This window comes from Strix uralensis, chromosome 15, assembly GCF_047716275.1.
Source record: "Strix uralensis isolate ZFMK-TIS-50842 chromosome 15, bStrUra1, whole genome shotgun sequence".
Lineage (NCBI taxonomy): Eukaryota > Metazoa > Chordata > Aves > Strigiformes > Strigidae > Strix > Strix uralensis.
In genome coordinates this window covers 93,048-115,217 of record NC_133986.1, presented here as the reverse complement: position 1 = coordinate 115,217, position 22,170 = coordinate 93,048, and the positions used below count along the sequence as shown (strand labels likewise).

Here is a 22,170-nt window from a genome sequence, read left to right as displayed (position 1 = left end):
GGGGTGGGTGAGCACACAAGGTGAAGGAGTGGGAGAGGGTTATCGGTGTGGGTGGGCTGTAGTTTTGGGCAGTATCCCACCAAGTGTTACTTTGGTTTTTGCAGGTGACATTTGTAGCCTTGGAAGGGTGAAGCCGCATGCTCGACAAGCGGTCTGAGAAGGTGAGGCGGCATCGGCCGGGTCTGCGTTTAAGAACAAAGCGTCCCACGACATCTAAGCAAAATGTTTCTCTTTGGTTTTGCAGGTGCTGTGCAGGCAGCCTTTGGAGTCGGATGAGCATTTGAGGTGAGGTGGGGCGGTAACAAGGAGGAGCAGGGGCGGGTGACTTGTCAGAAGCGCAACGGTGATTTTGTGTCTCTTGGTATCTTAGGTACCACAAGCAACGATGGCCGCAGTGTCTAACTCTGGAACGAGGAGGCGAGCGGCGCTTCTGAGGAGGGTGTTATGCAAGAGGTTGCCATTGGCTGGCACGACGCTGACTGGTCGCACTCTTTGTGGGTGTCCTGCAGATGACGCAGAGGAACCTGGTAGCTCAGGAACATCGCAGTTAGCCCATGTGGACGCTGGCCCCTGGTCCTCTAAAAGCTAAGTTGAGGGTCCAGGGCTGGGAAGGGTCTGGGTGGAAGGGACAGGGTTGTGAATTGCAGGGAGGCCTTCTCATGTTGGCGTAGGGGAGAGGACTGTGCAGGAGCAGTGCCCTTTGTGCCCACAAAGGGAGCGAGTTAATTCTCAGCACCAGAATACTGTGTGCTGGGCAGGGCATTTCCAGCCTGTGTCTGTGTTGTGTATTATGTATTTTATACCATGCAGTCCTCAGGTCTTGATGTCTGTGTAGCTCTTTATGATCAGCTGGCATCTCAAAGGCCCTCCCAAGAGTCTCACGTGCATCAACTCATCGGCTTAGTGCCCTTTATTGTCTTGCAATTGTAACTCGAAGCGTGGATTCATCAGGTGCGTGTTGCATCGAGGATGTTCTTGAGCAGTGGCCTCTAGCGTGGGCGAGCTAGATGGCACCTGCAGCTGTGTTTTTGAGAGTTCTTTTGGCACGTGGTAGTCTTCTGGGATTTCATCCCCATGTCTTAGGTCTTGAAGCCCGGCTTCTCCTGTATCCATTGTTCTGGTTTCAATGGTAGCTTTGTCTCACAGGCTGCAGTGGTCGACTCTCATTTTGGGGCCGCTTCAATGGATCTGTGCCATCGTGGTGCTGTAGGGCTTCTCTGCTGGCAGCATCTTCCCGACGGTCATCATTCTTCTCGCTTGTGGTCTTCTTGTGTCTCACAGTCGCTTCACTTGTGGTGTCTGTGTGCAGTGTAGGTCTGTGCCAGGGGTGCAGCTGTCCTGCCCAGGAGTTTAGCCGTAGTAAAGATGAGGGGAGTGTAGGTTAGTAGTTGTATAGTAATAGCTGGATCTGCCCAGATGCTTTTGGCAAAGATCATACAGTCCATCTCCGGGCAAGTAGCTGTAGACAGCTGCCACAGAGTTAATCTCCTTGTGTTTGGCAGGTGCTGGAGGGTGGACTTGTTGGGAGTGGCAGTTTGTGCAGTAGTTGAGTGGGTTGAACATTGAATGACTCTTAGCTTGTATGTGGGGCTCAATATTTAGGGTTTTGGGTATTTTGGTAGTAGTTAGAAGGGAGAGAGAAATGGAGGACAAACCTTTGGTCTCATAAAAGTCTTGGTTAACAACGAGGTGGCTCGCCTTATGTCGTTTGGGTTGTTTAGGCGCAAAGCGAGAAGCTGCTTCCTGAAGGGTGGTGGAAGATATCAGAGCATCTGTGTGACCGGTGGCTCTGATGGGATTACTCTGGTTTTATTTTCTAGGTGTGAATCGATGTGCGAAGTGGGATACCTGCACCCTTGGACTTTGGCAAGGTGAGTGATGACCTGTGTGCTGATGCAGCAGTTCTTTGAGGTGTCATAATATTGTTGTAGCTAAAATCATATCCTGTTTTAGTTCTTTCGATGGTGATCAGGCCTTGGCACAGCAGATGGAAGAATCCATCTCTGAGCGGCTGAGGTAAATGAGCAGGGGAGAGGAAGCACCGTGAGCCAGCTGAGGATTCGGGCCGCATCTCACTCCATGCTTTTTCGTCTGTTTATTTTGCAGGTGCCACTCTCGTTCCCAGAGGGTTGATGTTGCAGAGTCAAGGGCAGTTTCAGAAAAGGTGAGAGAGTTGTTAATCGATCTGATCAGACCTGAATTGCTGAGGATCATGTGGCAATTCGAATGACTGTTTTCTTTGCTTTTGCATGCATTGTGAAGTCTTTGCTCAAACAGCAGAGGATTTGAGGTGAGTTGGTGGAAGAGAGGAGCAGCAGGCTCGGAGATGTCGAGTGGGCAATTGCTTCTGAGTAGGATGGTGGCAGCATTTCTCCAGTTTTGTGGCTTCCATGAGAGATGGGGGGGGGTGCAGCATACAGTTATTGGGAGCAGTGCGGCTCTTCTGAGGAGGGTGTCATTGCGGTAGAGGTTGATACAGGTCGGCGTGTCGGTGACGCGTGGTGCTCTGTCTTGCAGGTGATGAACCTGGTGAATGCTGGGAAACCCCAGTTAGATAATGTGCTCCCGATGAGGATGAATTATGGACTGTGCTCTCTGCTTTGGTCCCTTGACTTACCTTTCAGTGGGTGGGGTGGGGCGAGAAGAGTGGGTAGGACATCAGGGTCAGTGGGAGGGCTCTTGAGGTTTTGTTAAATTGGGGGCAGATAGTGGGCCTGGGGCCTGTGTATGGCAGTGCGTGCATCTCTGGGCGTTCTGTTTGGTTTTGTCTGATGTGAGTGTTACGCTGTATGGCATTAAAGTGACAAGAGCATTGCGTAGCTCTGTATCTGTATTGTGTGACCTTGTCAAGCCAGTGTTCGTGTGAGTGGGAGTTGAGAAGATCTCAACTGAATTGTGAGGTAGCACGAGGGAAGCCTGTACATCAGCAATAGCTTTCATATTTTTCTTGCAGGAACCTTGTGGCAAGAAACTAGAAATGGTGAGTGATACTGGCAAAGCAGCTCTGAGATGAGTTGGTAGAGTAGTGTAGTATGCTTAGTGTGCCTTAGTTATGTGATGTGTCAATGTTTGTCTGGACCTTCGCTGTTGAGGACCCTCTGGCATACTCACATCCTACTCTGCGTGCAGTCACCATCCATTGCATTTTGCAGCCTTGAGTTATTGGCACAGTGCCCATTCTGTCTTGGTAGTCAGTGTGATATAGAAGCTCAATGTTACTGATCCAGTTCAGCATTGTAGATGTATTTGTTTGGTCTTTCATGTAACTTAGTCTCAGACTAAACCACCAGGTCTCATCTCTGTGACTCCTTCTTGTGAGGTCTTCCAAGGGAATCTTCCCTGTGTCTTTGTAGTCTTTAGTCTTTCACAGCATTTTGTCTCAACTGCTCACTGGGGGGTTATCGCCTATATATCATTCAGTGTTCTGGCATTCTCACACGGCAGGCCACACGGGGGTGTCTGTGTCACGTCACCTCGGCATCGTTGCGTGTACTGTCAGGCTGTGTCTTTTGGACTGGCATTAAGTCTACCCTGTGTGGTACTGTTGCATTCTTAGGTCGTGTTTGTGAGCATGTAGATGTGTGTGTTTGAGGTGGTGCTGATTTGTGTGTTTGTAGCCATTCTCGATGGGGTGGAAAGGTCCCAGAAGGGGATGATAATGTGCTGGTGAGTGTGGCCTGTTGGGGTGGAGGTGGTGTAGGTTGGTTTTGGAGATGGCCAGTAGTTATCAGTAAGCAGGCTCTACAGTTCCTTGTTTTGGCTTTTGCAGGTACAATAGGGCCACCGGGATTACGGAAGCAAATCCTTCCATGAAGTTTGCCGCAGTGTACAAAATGAAGCAAAGAAGGACCGGGAGAGGTACCCAGAGGGAAACATATTCCTCATCTTCCAAGTATGAGGGCCTGTGGTGTGGAATCACGTGAAGCGGTCGTGATGGCTTGAGATGTATGATGGTGCAGTTTCAGGCATGGTTATGGTATGGGGGTGATCTGCCCCACTGACAGGTGATGGTTAGATAGAGTAGATGTTAAATGAGTGTTAGTATCAGAAGGTGTCTATCCTTGTATGTGAGGATGTTTTTCATTTCAGGATATATTGAATGTAGTGAGAGTTAATGTGTGTTTTAAAAACAGTAAAGAAACTGTTGAGCAGGGGGATTTCTTTATATCCCTGACCTGGTTTATTGTTGCTTAGTCCTGGCCGCTCTGTCAGGTGATGTTCATGGCCAGCGTTTGGGTGGAGGTTAGGCTCAGGCTGTGGTGTTCACAGGCAGGGTGATTTTGGAGGCCTTCAGGAAGCAAGTTTTGAGGACTGCCGCAGCAATGGGGCAAGGAAGTGTTGTGGGGGTCAGATGTCCGGGTGAGTTTGCTGAGAGCAGGGGGTGGTTAGTGGGGTAGCTGAATGAGTGGTGTGTTTAGAATGTGTCTGCCTGTGCATGACTGTTTAATGTAATGGGGTTTTTTTTTGTTGCAGATGGTGTTTTTTGAGTAGGTAGAAAACAAAAAACCAGAATAAAAAAAACCCAGCTGGGGGATTTTTTTTTTTTTTCCCCTGGCTGGGTTTTTTTTTCCCCGGTCCCGGCCACTCTGCGAGGTGACGATCATCACCAATGTTTGGATGCAGAGCGGTGTAGGGATGGGGTTTTTGCAGGCAGGGTGGTTTTTGGAGGCCCCTGGGAATGGCATTCCTGAGGAGCCATGGAGCCACGGGGTAAGGGCGTGTTGTGGCGGTCAGGGAGGGGGATGGCTTTGCTGAGAGCAGGGAGGGGGGTTAGTGGGGTAGGTGAATGCATGGTGTGTTTAGAATGTGTTTGCCTGTGCATGACTGCGTAATGTAATGTGGGGTTTTTTGTTGCAGGTGGTATTTTTTTCAGTAGTTAAGGAAAAAAGTAAAATGCCCTAACTGGGGGATTTTATTTTTCACCCAGGTCCTAGCCACTCAGTGAGGTGACAGTTGTTGCCCATGTTTTGACATGGAGCAGTCTAGGGATGGCGTTTTTGCAGGCAGGGTGATTTTTCTGTGGTCCTTGAGAATGGTGTTCCTGGAGTCACGTATGTCATAGTAGTCTCTAAACAGTTATGAATCTAGTGAGTAAAGACATGATGCTAATGGTCATGTGTGAAATGACCATAAATGCTGTGAGAGGTAATAGTGGTAGGTAAAGCACTCATCATGGTTGTAGGGGTTTTGAAGTCCATAAGTTTTTGTGTAAGGTAGGTTCAATAAAGGTGTATTTGCTGTTGGTTCCAAGATTTAATAAGTATATAAAAGGTGGTTTGTAATGTGCATGTAGTGAAGGTGCTTGTAGTGCTTGTAAGGTTTCCAGAGTAAATAAAGGGTTTTGAGCAATGTAGGGTCAATGAAAGTGTATGTGCTCTTGGTTCTAACTCTAATAAAGAAGTAAAAGCTGTTTTGTAATGTAGCTTTAAAAAAGGTGTAGTTGGTGGGGTTGGCTCCAGTGTGGTTTTTTTGGATGTGTGACTTGGTCTCTCTACCTCTGTCTGACTCTGCTCCTCTGTCTTTCTCCTTGTCTGACTTTGCCCCTCTATGCCTGAGTTTGACTCTCTCTCTGTCTAGGTCTGACTCTTGTCTTAGAGTCTCTCTGACTTTGACTCTCTACCTTAGCCTTTGTCTGTGTGTTTGTCTGTATTTGTCTCTCTCTTGCTTTGACTCCTTGTCTGTCTCTGTCTCCCTTAGTCTATTTAGTTAAGAGGGAATTAGCAGCACTGGAACATGGTTGTTGCCTAGGAGTAATGAAATAAATAAAATTTTGGTTTTAAAAAATAAAACTGATTAGTCTTAGGCATTTTGGCCATGGCCCTGGACTTTCTATTTTTTCTTCTTTTCCATACACAACTCTTGCACCACTCCACCCTGAACCACCCCCAAACAAGCCCCCTCTACAAAACTTCACCTCCCTTCACAGCTGATTACTCAAAGCCCAAGCATGACACCACCACAGCAGTTACACCCACCCCTCCCACACTATCTCCCCCAAGTCCCTGTTTCTACCCGAGCCGTATTCAGGGTTGCACCTTGCCGTGGGTCACTGTTCCCGCTCGGACCCTATTCGGGGTTGCACCTTGCCGCGGGGGTGTGTGTGTGTGTGTCACTGTTTCCGCCCGGACCCTATTCGGTGTTACACCTTGCCGCGGGTCAGTGATCCCGCCCGGACTGTATTCGGGGTTGCACCTGCCGCGGGTCACTGTTACCGCCCGGACCCTATTCGGCGTTACACCTTGCCGCGGGTCACTGTTCCTGCTCGGACCCTATTCGGGGTTGCACCTTGCCGCGGGTCACTGTTTCCGGCCGGACCCTATTCGCGGTTGCACCTGCCGCGGGTCACTGTTCCCGCTCGGACCCTATTCGGGGTTGCACCTTGCCGCGGGTCACTGTTTCCGGCCGGACCCTATTCGCGGTTGCACCTGCCGCGGGTCACTGTTCCCGCCCGGACCCTATTCGGCGTTACACCTTGCGGCGGGTCACTGTTCCCGCCCGGACCCTATTCGGGGTTGCACCTTGCCGCGGGTCACTGTTTCCGCCCGGACCCTATTCGGCGTTACACCTTGCCGCGGGTCACTGTTTCCGCCCGGACCCTATTCGGCGTTACACCTTGCCTCGGGTCACTGATCCCGCCCGGACCGTATTCGGGGTTGCACCTGCCGCGGGTCACTGTTCCCGCCCGGACCATATTCGGGCTTGCACCTTGCCGCGGGTCACTATTCCCGCCCGGACCCTATTCGGGGTTGCACCTTCCCCGCGCACGGCCGTGCCGATGGTCATGCTCGGGAAGTGCCGCCCCCCCCCCCGCCCCCGTGCGCGCTGTCGGCGGGTGCTCGGGGCGCAAAGCGCGGAACGGCAGCGCCGGTGCCGATCTACGGCAATAACGGTCAGTGCTTCTCCCTCTTGCCCTCTTCCAGAGGCTGCACTGAGGACACGCTGCCTGGCCTTAATCCCGGTGCTGGTCGCTATAGTTACCGCGGCGGGGGGGGGAGCGTGGGCCGGGCTGGAGGAGCCCCCGGGGCGGGCAGTGAGGCTGCGAACAGCGGCCCCTCCCTGTCCGGGACGGTGCTGTAGGAGGAGCCGGTGCGAGCCGAGGGAGCAGCAGAGAGAAGGTGAGCGGGGCCGCGCGGTCGGTCGCCTGGCGGCTGCCGGGGAAATCCGCAACGGGGGGGGGCCGCGCGGTGCGGCGGGACCGGCGGCAGAAGCCGCTCCGGGTCGGGGCCGGGCGGCAGAGGCGCTTCCCGGAGCCGCGCGGCGCTGCGCTCGGCCGGGCTTCTGGGTGCGTGGGCGACGGGGAGGTGGGGGGAAGAATGGTGTCCCCGTACGGTCAGAAAGGCGGGACGGCCGCCTGTGGCGGTGTGGGAGGTGCTGTAGTCACGTGAGCGGGGCTTCCGGTCGGCCATGTTTGCTCCCCGGGGCACGCCGAGAGCTGTAGTTTTTGTGCACTCTGCTGCCTGACAGCTGCGTCGCTCCCGGGCGCGCGCGGCACGGCACAGTCCTCGCTACCGGCGCGGCCCCGCGGTGCAGCGCAAGGGGCGGTTTTGTGGCGGGTTCGTGCGGTTTCCCGCGGGCTGCCCGCGGCTCCCCGAGGACCGGTGCGCCCGTGGCCCGGCAGTGCGCATGCGCGGTGGCGGCCCCCGGAAGTGCTGCAGTCCCCAAGCGCTCCCCAAACCTGCCCGTGGGGCTCTGGGAGTGCAGGGCTGTGGGGTGGCTGCATTCACCCCACCCCCCCAACCCTCGGCATCGCCCGTAGGGACTGCGGAGGGGGTCAGAGAGCAGACGGGGTGAGCTGTGCTGTGGGCCAGAAATGGAGATAACGTTTTGCCTTCCTGGGGCTTGAGAACAGACGCGTGTGGCTGATTGAGGGGCTCAGAAACAGACGGAGTTGTGTGGCTTTGGGCTCAGAAACAGAGGTCAAGTCGTGAATTTTTGGGACTTGAGAAGCGGCTCAGCAGGCAGGTTTTTGGGCTCAGAAAGAGGCACTAAGGCAGCTGGTTTGGGGGCCAAAAGCAGAATGCAGTTTTGGCTGGTTTTGCAGGCAGGTGAGAGGTGGAGGGGTGTGGGAGGGCCCTGGCGGCTAGGTGGAAAGGAGGGGGTGGGGGTTGGAGTGGCATGGGACCCCGAAGCTTGGGAGGCCGGCGTGCACCAGGCCAAACTCCATGTCTGAGGTGGTCTCGGGGAGGAAACGCGCTTTTCAGACCCTACGTGCCCTCTTTGAGTTCAGCAATTCTTTGTACGCTCCTTAGAATAATTATGACCTGATTAATAATCCAAAGTAATGAATGCTTAGAGAATGTACAAGGTGGATGTTCACTCCTAATACTCAAGCTCTGACAGTGATTGATTTACAGCCTTGTCAAAAGCTCAGGCTGTTGCCGGTAGCTGGAGCCTGTGAGGAGAAAGAGCTGAAATCAAGTGGAGTTTCAGTGCAGAGCTGAAGCGTCACCGAGCCAGACCTGTAGCCAGCAGGAGGTGGAATGAGACAGGGTGTCCGCTGTCTGGAGCCGGTATTAGCCAGAGCCACGATTCTCTGCAGCTCTGAGGAGCAGGAGCTGCAGCCGGACTGTCGACTGGCTGCAGCACCCCTTGGCTCGACGGCGGAGGCTCCTCAAAGAGCGCAGGATTTGAGGTGAGTTGGTGGGAGAGAGAGGAGCAGTCAGGCAGGAGCCACAGAGCAAGTGATTGCTTCTGAGTACAACGGATGCTTTACCTCTCTGGTTTTCTGGCTTCCACGGGAGATGATGGCTTCAACACCTGCTTTTTGGGGGCAGCACGGCACTTCCCAGGAGGGTGCTGTTGCGGTAGAGGTCAGTGTTGGCTGGCATGTCGGTGACTGGGGGCGCTCTATCTTGCAGGTGATGGAGAGGAACCTGTTGAATGCAGGAGCATCCCACTGAGATGATGTGCTCCTGATGAGGATGGATTCTGGAGCGTGCTCTCTGAAAGGTAAGTCAAGGGGCAAAAGCCGTGGGTAGGGTGGGGCCAGCAGAGGCTCTACCATCAGGGCTGTGGAGAGGGCTATTTAGGCTTCCTTAAGTCTGGGGAAAGAGAGCAGGGTCTGTCCCACAGGATGTGCATGTTCTGGCATGTGTCAGTGTACTCGTGTCATTTGTGGTGTCTGTGTTCTGTCTTGTATGCGGTGCCTTCCCCACGTCTCTGTGGTGCCCCGTGGGCTCTCTGGACAGTGCATGCACCTTGGTAGGCGTCCATAGGGTCTCGGATGCCTTGCTGCTTTGGAAAAGAGCCCGTTAAGCACTCCCTGTCTCGTGAGTGGAGCTTACGGCGTCTTTTGCATCACAGATGTTTGTGGAGGGTTGCCTTTGTGGAGGAGATCTGGGCCAGAATGACAGCTCTGCTCTTCAGAGTTCTGTTTCCATAGAGGTCCCTCCCCTACAGCACTTCACCCCCCGTGTCCTTGTGGGCCTCGGCCTTAAAGCCCGGCTCCTCCCACGTCAGTTGTTCTGGTTGTGTATTGCACTGCAGCACTCGCTGTCGGTTTTGATTACGCCTTGCTTTACAGGGCTTTGTGTTCTGCAGGTGACACGGGGCCATCTGGATCCCCAGAGAAAATCCTCGAGCGAGGTTTGCCGGAGCGTACAAACGCAAGCAAAGGAGCAGCAGGAGCGGGGTCCGTTGCGAAACATCTTCCTTGGCTCCCGGTTAGGAAGGCTGACACCGTGGGGGCGTGTGGAGCAGCGACGCTGCCGAGGCGCACGGTGAGGCAGTTCCAGGGGTGGGTTTAGAATGGGGGTGATCTGCCACTGTGGCAGGTGGGCAGTGGAACGGATGTTTGGAGTGAGGGGTGGATCGAGTGGCTGTTAAATGAGCATCAGTTTCTGAATGTGTCTAACCTTGTGTGTGTGAAGGTTTTTTCATTTCAGGTTGTATTTAATGTTGAGATAGTAAATGTTTTTTTAAAATTGTGTTTAAAAAGAAGCCCAGCTGGGGGTTCGGTGTCTCTCTTACTCAGACAGAACCCTTCCTCAGGCTTTCTCTGTGCCCCTGAGCTCTCTCACAGTCTTCACTGCTGTCTTGGATGTCTCCATTCAGTCGCTTATCCCCTGGGGACACCTGTACATTGCTGGAATGCCTTGACTTTTGCACCATGTCCCAGAGCCGTCTTCTGTCTCTCTTTCAGTCTCAGCGCCCTGCTCCTGCTGTCACCACGCCTACTGAGGCCAACCTCGTGCCCCGCAGCCCTCTTTTGGCACCGTGGCGCACTCTGCACCCTCCTTCCTCCTTGAGACCCTTTCCTGATTCCACCTTTCATCTGCAGAACGCTCCTGTTGTCCTCTGTGCTAGCTAGGATACCTACCTGGTCCCCTGGGGACACCTGCAGTTTCTTCAAATCCCCTCCGGACTTCTTCGTCATGTCCTTGAGCATTCTTTTGGCTGTCCTCCTCTGCTGCTGTCACGATGCCTCCCAAGGTCTTGGATGATCCCTGCAGCACACTTTTAGCCCTGTAAGTCTCCTTTGGACTTGTTTTGTCGCAATAGCACCTCTCCTAAGATCTCTGTTCCCAAAAAAGAGCATTCTTTTTCTTCTTTATGCCACCTAGGATGCCTCCTGAGACCTTCTTTGTGTACCACAGCCCTGTTTTAGCTCTGTAGCGGGCTAGGATTCTCTCTCATGCCCTCAGAAACCCATCCTCAGGTGTGTTTGTACCTCAGAGCACTCTTAATCATCCTCTGTGCCATCTAGGGTGTCTCCATTTGGTCCCCGCCTCCCGACAACATCTGTACTGTTCAAATCCCCTCCAGACTTCCTTTCTCATGTCCCTGGGCCTTCTTTGGTGTCTTTGGCCCAATCAGGACCTCTCTAAGGGTGTCATGATGCCTATCGATGCCTTCAAGGATGCCCCTAGGAGACTTCTAGCTTTGTAGCAGACCTCGCAGCTATCTCATTCCCTCAGAGGGCTTCCCGAGTGTTCCTGCTATCTGTGACCCAGCCCAGTCAGTCTGTCCTCTCTTCCCTCTAGCCGTGCCTCTGTTCGTTCCCTGGCCCTCTGATGACGTGTTTACTTGGTTCAGATCCCCTAGGGATTTAATCGTCATGTCCCCAGTCCTTTTTCTGTCTCTCTGGCTCCCTTGGGACAGTTCTCCTCCCAGTCGTGATGCCTCCCAAGACCTTCCTTGTGGTCCGGTTCCGTCCTGTAGCACTTTAGGTGGGGCCATCTTTGAGCCGCACACGAACTCATTTGTTCCTCTGTGCTAGCCAGGATTCCCATGTTTAGTTCCCAGCCACCCAAGACCATCTGTACTCTGCTCAGGTGATTACCCGAGTTCCTCCTGGTTGTCCCTCAGCCTTCGTTTATCCATCAACCCCGCCCCCACGATCCCTTTCCTCACAGTCGCAGTGCCTGCTGAGACCTCCCTCGATCTCCTCAGCACCTTGAGGCACTCGATCTCCTTTTCTCTCTCTCTCGTTCTGTCAGAGCCTCCCTCCTTTCTTTGCTGTGCAGCGCTCCTTTTTCTTTCTCTCTGCCATCGAGGGTGTCTCCGTTTGGTTGTTCTCTCAGTCATCTGTAGTTTGCCCAGATGCCCTCCTGAGACTCCAGGGCCCTCGCTGTGTCTGCAAGGCTTCTTTTCTTACCGTGCTTCCTCCTAACTCCTCTACTCTGTATAACAGTGTCTTTCGAGTCCTTTTGCATACTCCACCGCGCTCTTGTGGCACTTCAGCTCCTTTTGGATTTTGTTTTTTGGCGCTCTTCAGAGCACTCTTCTCTTACTCTCTGGCGTGTCAGCCTGCACACGTATGTGGGTTGGAACTGCCCTGCCTGGGGGCACAGCGATGTCAGTCAGGGGAAGAATAGCACTAAGAGTCTGTAGTTAATGTTGATTTGCCTGGACTGTTTAGGTACAGCCCGTACAGCCCCCTCGGAGCAAGCAGCCCTCAGCAGCAGGCAAGGATGTCACGGGGATGACCGGAGCTATCTGGGAGAGGCTGTGGGAGTGGTAGTTGAACAGATGGAATCTCAAAGGTGTTAAGGCTCGTTGTGTGTAGGGCTTAATGCTGTAATGACACCCTAGACGGTGTTCCTACATGGAGTCAAGAACTCTGGAATTGTTAAGCTGTCACTCAGCATCCAGGTGACCTGCTTAAAAGTTTTTTTCAGATCCAGAGGGACAGTATACGCACCAAAGAGTGACAGAGGCAGCGAAGGTGGGTCAGTATGTGGTGTCGGAGGAGAAGACGTGACTGGTTGCTACATGACTGGCTTATCGGTTTGGGTTTTTTTTTGTTTTGAAGGTGCAAAGCAGGATATCGGCACCAGAGGTGACTCGGGCAAGGTGAGATGAGTCGGCTGAGTTATTTTTCAGTTATTTTTCATGTGTCGTACTGTTGGTGAAACTAGAAGCATCTCCTGTTGTCTGTGTCTAACAGGTGGTACCCAGGCCTTGACGTGGCGACCGGTAAATGTCAGAGGCAGGGTGGGTGAGCAGCCAAGGTAACGGGGCAGGAGATGGCAGTCGGTGTGGGCAAGCTGCAGGTTCAGCTTGTGCCTCTCGCTTTGGTTTATGCAGGTGCCACATGTAGGCTGGGAGGGGCGAACCCGCGTGCCGCTGAGCAGTCCAGGACAGCGAGGCGGTTGTCGGCTGGGTCAGGGTTTCCGTGCAGAGAATCACGTGGCAGCTTGATGAAGCATTTCTCTTTGGTTTTGCAGGAGCCGGGCAGGCTGCCTTTGGAATCGGATGAGCGTTTGAGGTGAGCTGGGTAGTAGAGAGCAGGAGCATGGGGCTGGTGATTTCTCGCAAGCACAGTGGTAGCTCTCTGTCTTTTGGTATCGTAGGTGCCACGGGCCACACTGGCCGCAGCATCCAACACTGGACTCTGCGCAGAGCAGCTGAGCGGAAAGCCCCGTGGCTGTTGAGGTGGAGGGTGTTGTGGCAGAGGTGTGTCAGCTGACGTGATGGTGACTGCTGGCACTGGTTTTTTTTGCAGATGATGAAGAGGAACCTGGCAGCTGCAGGAATGTCCCGGTTAGCTGATGTGGTTTTTGTTGAGGATGGATTCAGACCCCTGGCCCTCTGAAAGCTGAGTTGAGGGATGAGGGACCGCTGCCCTACAGTGTCTAATCTTGACTTCAGTTAGAAAGAGACTTTACAAAATGGAAACCTTTCTCAAGGAAGTTTCATTTTATGAACTCTCCATCAGAGTGGATCTTCAGAGATGATGTATTTGGCAGTAGTACTCTTGGGTGGTGCAGCTGGCCCGACATCCCTGCTAATTATGGAACACACCAAACCCCCCCCACCTCGTCAAGTTGTACGGGTGTATTTTGGAGATAGACAGTCTAATGGTATCAGCTCACAGCTGGGCGAGTTCAGGGAATGTGAAAGGAAAATCAAATACTTACACATATAATAAATACACTTCTATAAGCGTATGCCCACCTTTATACTAAAGAGTGAAGGACTGAGCTTTATTGTTTGTTTTACTCTTTAAAGTTTTACACTTCACTTCTGATTTTATTGACCCAGCAAGCAGGATGTGCAGCAGCAGCAGCGCAAGGGCTGCGGCTGTCGCGGCGGATCCGTCAGCCGTAGGTTGTGATGACGGTACGACCTCGTCCTGCAGCCTCACAGGGTTCCCTCCCTGCAGCCCTGCTGTAAGGACGGGATGAGACATTCCAACACCACCAAGAGCGTTTGCTTTTATGGGCAGAATGTGCTCGGGATCGTATCGATTGGCCTTGCTGGTGATTTGAGGAGTTGAAATTGCTCCGGCCTTGCCAGGGTGTGTTGTATGTGGAGCTGATTAGATCAGGTGAGTTCAGGATGGCCGGGCTGTCTGTGGGCAGTCCCAGCTGCTGTTCTCATTATGCAAGAAGCCAGAAAATTAACTACGGTGCAGAAGATAACAATGCACGTCCCTCATGCTGTACTTACTGCACTGGAACACAAAGGACGTTACTGGCTTGTGCCGAGTCGTTTGTTACAGTATCAAGCCCTGTTATTGGAGCAAGACGACATCACCTTAGAAAAAAGTACGGTACTAAATCCTGCATCTTTAATGCCGACAGAGAAGAAAAATGACTCTAACCTTGATTGTTTACAAGTGATTGAACAGGTGTATGCCAGCAGACCAGACCCGAGAGATGCTCCCCTCCAAACTCCAGCTGAGGAACTGTATATACTGACGGAAGCAGTTGCGTTTTGAAAGGAATAAGAAAGGCTGGTTGTGCTGTGGTGACACTAACTGAGGATTGGGAAGCTAAAGCATTGTCTCCAAATACATCTGCACAAAAGGCTGAAATAATTGCCTCAACCAGGCCTTTGGAATTAGCCAAAGGAAAAAGAGTCAGTATCTATACAGACTCTAAATATGTTTTTGGGGTTGTTCATGCCCATGGCGCTATTTGGAAAGAATGAGGACTTTGATCTGCCAGTGGCACACCTATAAAGCACAGAGCAGAGATTTTAAACTTGCTGGAAGCAGTACAGAAGCCGAAGGAGTCACCGTGATACATTGTAAAGCACATCAGAGAGGAAATGCGGATGTAATCCAAGGAAATCGGAGGGCAGATGAAGCTGAAAAACCAGTGATGCTCAGTGCTCCTTGTGTTCTAATTCCATCAAGCGAAATGCAAGTAGAACCCCCGAGGTCTAAAGAGAAAGAAAATAAATTGGCTGAGTTACTAAAGCACAAAAGCACGGTGGAGGGTGGTAGATTACCCCACACGGGCAATGCGTAGTGACTCCTGAAAACATGAAAAGGTTAACGACTAAAACCCGTGAAGAAACGCATGTGGGAGCAGAAGCAGCGGTCGGATCAGGAAGACGTTATGCAGTCGGGGTCAAAATGTTGCTCACTGCCAAAAGTGTGAGTAACCCCTGTGAAATTTGTTTTAGGAACGATCCAAAGATACAAGCCCGACGCCCTCCAGGAGAGGTAAGAAAAGGCATAACTCCTGGTGAGTATTGGCAAATAGATTTTTCAGAATTGCCAAGGTGTAACCAGTACTGATGTTTATTGGTACTGGTGGATGCCTTCTCTGGTTGGCCTGAAGCTTTCCCATGTCAAACCAGCAAGGTAACAAAGCATTTATTAAAAGAAATTATTCCAAGGTTTGGGGTTCCTTTACGAATGTCCTCTGACAGAGGTCCACATTTTATAGCTGAGGTTGTCAAGAATATGAGCAAAATACTAGGGATGGGGTGGAACCGACACACCCCCTGGGGGCCCCAATCCAGTGGACAGGTAGAAAGAATGAATCAAACACGAAACTGACAAATTGCTAAATTATGCCAGGAAGTCCAAGGAAAATGGGTGGAAGCTTTGCCACTTGCCCTGCTGAGGATTAGAGTGACTTCTAGAACTAGAGGAAGGATAAGCCCATGTGAAAGTCTATACGGCAAACCTTCTAACGTCAGTCTGACAGGGAGGCCCGAACACTTGCATCTAGTAGGGGAAAAGGTATTAAATGAATACCTTATTGAGGTCCATCCACAAATGTGTCCTTTTAAGAGCACCTGTACCCCTTGATTTCCCGGCACACTCTTTCTGTGCCAGAGATCAGGTCTGCCTACGGACGTGGAAGGACGATCCCCTTGATGAACAGTGGAAGGGACCCTATCGAGTGTTGCTAACCGCGAGCGCTGCTGTGAAGCTGGGACGAGCGGAACCCTGGGTCCATGACAGGAGGGTAAAGGAAACACTTCCTGGGCTGGGGCGTCTGTACCTAAGGGACCTTGGAAATTCACTTTAAGATGCAGTTAACGAATCGCACCTGCAATGCTGCTGAAACATTGGTTCATCTAGGTTGTACACAAGGAATATCTCTGGTTTGTATCCTTACAAGTGTGGGGAGAATAGCCGTATTAACATGTTTGTACAGAGAATTTAACCTGTGCTAAGGATGGACATCAGAGTTGGAGATTGAAGTCTTCGGAAGTTTATGAGTGCTTCCGTTAGATGGTATTGAGCGTCAGTTCTTGATGATTGGAACTTGTTGCTTAATTCAGTGTATGCCGCTTTGGAGACAAAAAACCTAGAAAAGAACGGTGTGAGCCTTGCGTTGTTTACAATAGGGTAAGCGTCTCGGGGGGGAATTGCTACCAAGCGCTTTGCACTTGCCAGCGGCCGCGGTTAATCCCGGTGCTGGTCGCTACAGTTACCGCGGGGGGGGGGGGGGGGGGGGAGCGTGGGCCGGGCTGGAGGAGCCCCCGGGGCGGGCAGTGAGGCTGCGGGCAGAGGCCCCTCCCTGTCCGGGGCGGTGCTGGAGGAGGAGCCGGTGCGAGCCGAGGGAGCAGCAGAGAGAAGGGGAGCGGGGCCGCGCGGTCGTTCGCCTGGTGGCTGCCGGGAAAAGCCGCGACGGGGGGAGCCGCGCGGTGCGGCGGGACCGGCGGCAGAAGCCGCTCCGGGTCGGGGCCGGGCGGCAGCGGCGCTTCCCGGAGCCGCGCGGGGCCGCGCTCGGCCGGGCTTCCGGGTGCGTGGGCGACGGGGGGGGGGTGTGGGGTGGGGTGGGGGTGGGAAGGACGGTGTCCCCGCAGGGTCAGAAAGGCGGGACGGCCGCCTGTGGCGGTGTGTGTCGGGGGTGCTGTAGTCACGTGAGCGGGGCTTCCGGTCGGCCATGTTGTGCCCCGGGGCTCGGCGGGAGCTGTAGTTTTCGCGCACTCTGTTGCCCGGCAGCTGCGTCGCTGCCGGGGGCGCGCGGCACGGCACAGTCCTCGCTACCGGCGCGGCCCCGCGGCGCAGCGCGAGGGGCGGTTTTGTGGCGGGCTCGTGCGGTTTCCCGCGGGCTGCCCGCGGCTCCCCCAGGACCGGTGTGCCCGTGGCCCGGCAGTGCGCATGCGCAGTGGAGCCCCGGTGCTGCCACTGCAATATGGCGGCTGGAGGGGCGAGATTGCTGGCGGCGGGTGAGGGCCGAGGGGAGTGGTGGGGCGGGGGTGTCTGCTGCCCGCCGGCCGCCTGGCGGGGGCGGGACGGGAAGCTTCACTCCGCCGCTGCGGCAGGGTCCCGTTCCGCTGGAGGTGAGGCGGACCGGGGCAGCCCCGGGCAGTTCCCCGAGAGCTGGTAGAGGGGAAGAGGGGCAGTTGCCGGGCGTCTCCGCAACTCGCCAGAGCTCCCCCTGAGCCGGCTCTGGCTCCGCTCACCCGGTGCAGCTGCCTCGAGCTCCAGCACCTGCTCTGAAGCCTGTCCCGTAGCCCCAGGCCACCGCCAAGCCCTGTGGTGAGGGCAGCAGGCTGGCCCTCGGTGCATCTGCAGAAGCCCCTGTGGAAGGTGGGACTCCGGCCGGGGGCGATCTAAGGTAGTAATGGTCAGTGCTGCTTCTTTCCCTCTTCCAGAGACCGTGCTGAGGCCGCGCTGGTCTGTTCCTGTCCTGGGGATGTTGTTCACTGCACCCACCTCGGGTTTGTGTGGGGTGTCTCTGCCTGGCCTTGTGCTTCTCACAGCACGGGGGCAAAAAGGGACAGGCGGAGCCCTTCCTGGCTGTGGACCGTGGCCAGGAGCTGCTGAAGCTGGAGAGGCCAGAGAAAGGGAAAGAACGAGAAAATCAAGGCTATGTGGGCAGCACCCACCTCCCAGTGCAGGAAGAGAGAGCCTGCCTCTCTGGGTGAGGAAGGAGCCCTCTTCACAGTCCGCAGCAGGACAGGCCGCCAGCGTGCACCCAGGGTCTGTGTGCGTCACCCCAAGCGCGGTACGGCCGCGTAGTGTGCGAGTGAGTGAGGCTGCGTGTGTCGGAAGCCTGGTCTTGTAAGAGGTGAGAGACACCCGCGTATTCTTTGAGGGGGAGGACAGCCAGGCGACTGGATTTTCAGAAGAAGAAGAGGGGCAGGAGGAAGGAAGGAGAAAGAAGCATCTGACCCGTCAAATTCTCCCGGCAGTGCCGAGAGCGAGAGCTGCGGTGAGTCCTGGGCCTTCGGGGCCCTGTCACCCATCTTGTGCGTCCTGGTCCCTTCCTGCCCCTCTCCTGGACCTCTCTCTTTTCCATGCTGCTGTTATTTCTGCGCCCCCCCCCCCCCCCCCCCCGACCTTTCCTATACCTCTCCTTTATTCTTCTGTCCTGCTCCTCCGTCCTTCCTTTCTCACTTTCTCTCTCTTGTCCTACTGCTCCCTTTTCTCATTTCTCTCTGCGCTTTTGTCCTGCCTCTCCCTCCTTTTTTTCATCTTCTGTCTCTGTGCTTAGTGCCGTCGCTTTTTAAATTTTCATTCTACGTCTTTTAGTTTGCTGTCGCTATTTCGTGTTTCCTTAGGGCCGTCGCTTTTTAAATTTTCTTTTCTGTACCTCTGTTCTAGTTCGGTGTCCCTGTGTGATCATTTTTTTCCTTTATTTCACCAATGCCTGTTGCTTTTAAAATGTTCTTTTTCCCTTCAATGTCTTTTTAATGAGTTCTTCTCTTTCCTTAATGCCCTCTCTGTCTTTTTAAATTGTCCCCTCTTTTGTTTGACGTGGCTACTTTTTAGTTCCAGGGCGTGGTTGGACCAGATGACCTGCAAGAGTTCCCTTCCCACCTCAAACCGTTCTGCAGTTCTGGAGTCACAGCTGTCACATCCAGGGCCATGAGCTACCACAGGCGTGAGAAAGTTGCCCCAGGCTTCAAGGCCATCCCGAGCGCCTGCTGCTTTACTCCGGCTGCAGCGCTCCTGAAGAAGAGGAGAAGGTAATTTTGCAGTGGTCAGGGCTTTTAGGGCTCAGTGGTCGTGCTCAGTGGGTTGCGTGGTTGGGTGGTTTGAAGGGACAGTCTGAGAGGGTGTCTGAAATGCTCTTGCAGGGTGGAGGGAGGCAGGAAAGTGGGGGGTTAGAGCTGGCAAGGGACTGCCCCGGGCTGGGGGGCGGTGTGCCCATGGGTGCCAGTACCTCAGCTGCTGTGTCGGCATTGCGGGAGCCGTGGGCGTCGTGGACTTTACTCTGCCTCCCCCCAGAAAGCTCTGGCTGACGAAGTTATGCCACAACAGAGACTGCAGCTGTCAGCACCACGGGATGCTGATAACGACCAGCACAGGCCTCGCTGTACTGTCGTTTTCGCTGCTGCTTGCAATGGATCTGCAGTGGCCTTTGATTTGCGGAAAAAGACTCTACAACTCGAAATGGAGTTATAAAGCAGGTATGTTTTACTCTGGCCGGGGTGCGAGGGGATTTCTCCACAAAGCTTGCACATCAACAGCACATTTTACCAAAAACTTACAGAGTGTGGAAACACATATTCACTGGATTACATAACACAAACATACATATGCATGAATAAGGCTGGGTTAGTTCTAGAGGCTGGTGTCAGCAGTTTATGTTATCTTTGCACCTGCGCATTGCCTCCTGGGGGGCGTCTTCGGGGTCTTTGGGAGGAAGGCTCGTAGTCTTTCTCACCTTGTTTTTTCCCCGGAGCATGCGCAGATTCTCTTAGCCAATTTCTTGAACAACAAAAATGTTTTTCAGCGGGTTTAATCATGCTATCTTATTTAAGGGAAGCGATGAAACTTCTACCATCCGTATATGGCTATCTTTACTCATTGCCGAGGCCCAACTAGTTAGAGCACACCTGATCCTCAAAGACAAAGCCATGATATTTTGCTGAACACTGCAGTTCTTGGTAGATTTTCACAGTAAACTGCTTTGTTTTGATGAACACAGTAGTCCTTGGTAAAATTCCACAGAATAGTCTGGGCAAGCAGGATTGTTAGCAATATTAAAAAATACTATAAGTAATACTATAACTTGCTAGAAGTAAGTAAATAAGTTGTCTAAGCAGTTTTCTACAAGTAAATAAGTCTTCCCCCCGCTGCCCCCCCCCCGCCCCCCCCCCCGCCCCGAGACAGTTCTCTTTTCTTTCCTTGAAGAACATAGATGGTGGGAAAGCTTATTTGGACGGTCACCACCACCAACAGGACTCGGTCTGATTTTCCTAATTCTAACTTTATTATGTTTACTACTTCTAATAGTATTGTATATTAAGGTTTGGAGGATGGTTAAACAGATCACTCAGTTACAAAAGTATCCCTGTGTGTATACTTCCCTAAAATATTTTTTTTTTAATAGAAGCTAATAAAACACAAACTTGCCTTCAGTTATAATTGGATTATGGCATCATCTGTTTATAGGCATAGAGGCAAGAGGCAACCACACCGCCACTCTCTGGACAAGATAAATTGACTTTAGTCACGGGGTGGATTGTGGTGGTGCAATTCTTACCCCTCCCCGCTCCTCCTTGTTGGGCTGCTTGGTGCTAGGTGTGATTCCACCCACATTCCCCCGAGCTACACACCGATCTGGGGAGATAAAGCAATCATCTCGTCCTCGGTGTCTTTTGCAGGGCTTTTCCCAGCTGTCATTATGCTACTTGTCTGACTTTGGCTCACTCTTTGACATATGATTTCCACTGCACTCGCAACAGTCGTGGCTGTGTAATAATGTTCTCTCTTGTCTCCTTAACCTGCATTGCTCTAAATTTCTCATCTCCGGGAGTTTTGCTCGCTATTGGTGTGTGTGAAGGTGCCTTGGCTCTAAAAAGATGCCTGACGCATACTGCTTACATCTCAGAAGAGCCACAAGAAATGAAGTACTGTAGCCCAGGTAATAGATTGTGAGGGCGGGAAAGTGGCTGTGGGGGGCAGAGCGGCCGCCTGAGGGGAAGGGGGCAGGACCTGCCTGTGGGAAGGGCGAAGGGCGGGAAAGTGGCTGTGAGGGGCGGAGCGGCTGCCTGAGGGGAAGGGGGCGGGACCTGCCTGTGGGAAGAGGGAAGGGCGGGAAAGTGGCTGTGAGGGGCGGAGCAGCCGCCTGAGGGGAAGGGGGCGGGACCTGCCTGTGGGAAGGGCGAAGGGCGGGAAAGTCGCTGTGAGGGGCGGAGTGGCCGCCTGAGGGGAAGGGGGCGGGACCTGCCTGTGGGAAGAGCAAAGGGCGGGAAAGTGGCTGTGAGGGGTGGAGCGGCTGCCTGAGGGGAAGGGGGCGGGACCTGCCTGTGGGAAGGGCAAAGGGCGGGAAAGTGGCTGTGAGGGGCGGAGCGGCCGCCTGAGGGGAAGGGGGCGGGACCTGCCTGTGGGAAGGGTGAAGGGCGGGAAAGTCGCTGATGGGCGGAGCGGCCGCCTGAGGGGAAGGGGGCGGGACCTGCCTGTGGGAAGGGCAAAGGGCGGGAAAGTGGCTGTGAGGGGTGGAGCGGCCGCCTGAGGGGAAGGGGGTGGGACCTGCCTGTGGGAAGGGTGAAGGGCGGGAAAGTGGCTGTGAGGGGCAGAGCGGCCTGAGGGGAAGGGGGTGGGACCTGCCTGTGGGAAGGGCGAAGGGCGGGAAAGTCGCTGAGGGGCGGAGCGGCCGCCTGAGGGGAAGGGGGCGGGACCTGCCTGTGGGAAGAGGGAAGGGCAGGAAAGTTGCTGTGAGGGGCGGAGCGGCCGCCTCAGGGGAAGGGGGCGGGTCCAGCTCTGCCAGACGCAGCCAGGAGCCCAGAGCAGATGAGTGCCCGTTGCAGTTGTCCCTGCGGGAAGCACTGGAGCACCAACTGGGTGGGAAAAGCTGATCTGTGAGGTTTTTTCGGGGGGGGGGTGGCGGCGGCGCGGCCGGGATTGGGGTGGTGCTGTGATGAGCTCTGTCCACGGGCCGCCGTCCCTCTCAGACCCAACGGCGTCCCTCTCAGACCCAACGGCGTCCTTCTACCCTTGCAACAGCTGGTGGTGGAGAAGAAAGAAGAGACAAACATCGCGTGCGGAAGGATCCGCAAGGCAAGAGAGAGCGGCAGGAGGAGCGGAGGAAGTCTGGGCAACAAGTGGAGGAAAGAAAAGGGCACTCTGGGCAAAGTGCCACTGTGAGGGGCGGAGCGGCCACCTGAGGGGAAGGGGAGCGCCGTCGCCGCGGGGCAGGGTGGGGGTGGACTGGAGCTGCCTGGGGGGGGGAGCGCCGTCGCCTCAGGGGCTGAGGAGGGTCCAAGGCCCCGCTGGATGCAGCCAGGAGCCTGGAGCAGATGAGTGCCCATCACAGTTGTCCCTGCAGGAAGCACTGAAACACCAACTAGGTGAGAAAAGCCAATCTCTGAGGTTTTTTTTGGCCGGGGGTGGGGGGTGGGTATGGGGGGGGGGCACGGAGTGCTGTGGGGACCTCCCTCCGGGGGCCGGCTTCCCTCTGTGCTCCGGGTGGGGGAGCTGCTGCCTGACTGCACCCTCCTTCCGAGCAGCAGCTCCTGGAGAAGAAAGACGAGGCATCGTGAGGATTGGCAAGCTGAAGGGAGGAGTGGGGCAAGAGAAGG

At 54.2% G+C, this 22,170-nt stretch overlaps 1 protein-coding gene across 3 annotated transcripts; it reads left to right on the top strand.

Moving 5' to 3' along the window:
• Nucleotides 1–16,496: 16,496 nt before the first annotated feature.
• LOC141950197 (uncharacterized) lies at nt 16,497–21,767 on the top strand. 3 transcript variants are annotated; one of them, XM_074884711.1, is made up of 7 exons: nt 16,497–16,863; nt 17,293–17,645; nt 17,736–17,852; nt 18,413–18,609; nt 18,872–19,053; nt 20,406–20,513; nt 21,596–21,767. In XM_074884711.1, the coding sequence occupies exons 1-7, from the start codon at nt 16,830–16,832 to the stop codon at nt 21,754–21,756; spliced, it is 1,152 nt and encodes a 383-aa protein (XP_074740812.1). In that variant the 5' UTR covers nt 16,497–16,829; the 3' UTR covers nt 21,757–21,767. The 3 variants fall into 3 exon arrangements, with proteins under 3 accessions (XP_074740812.1, XP_074740814.1, XP_074740813.1); XM_074884713.1 differs by lacking the exons at nt 20,406–20,513; nt 21,596–21,767 and adding an exon at nt 20,042–20,374 and having other exon boundaries at nt 16,501–16,863; XM_074884712.1 differs by lacking the exons at nt 20,406–20,513; nt 21,596–21,767 and having other exon boundaries at nt 16,501–16,863; nt 18,905–20,007.
• The last annotated feature ends 403 nt before the right edge of the window (nt 21,768–22,170 follow it).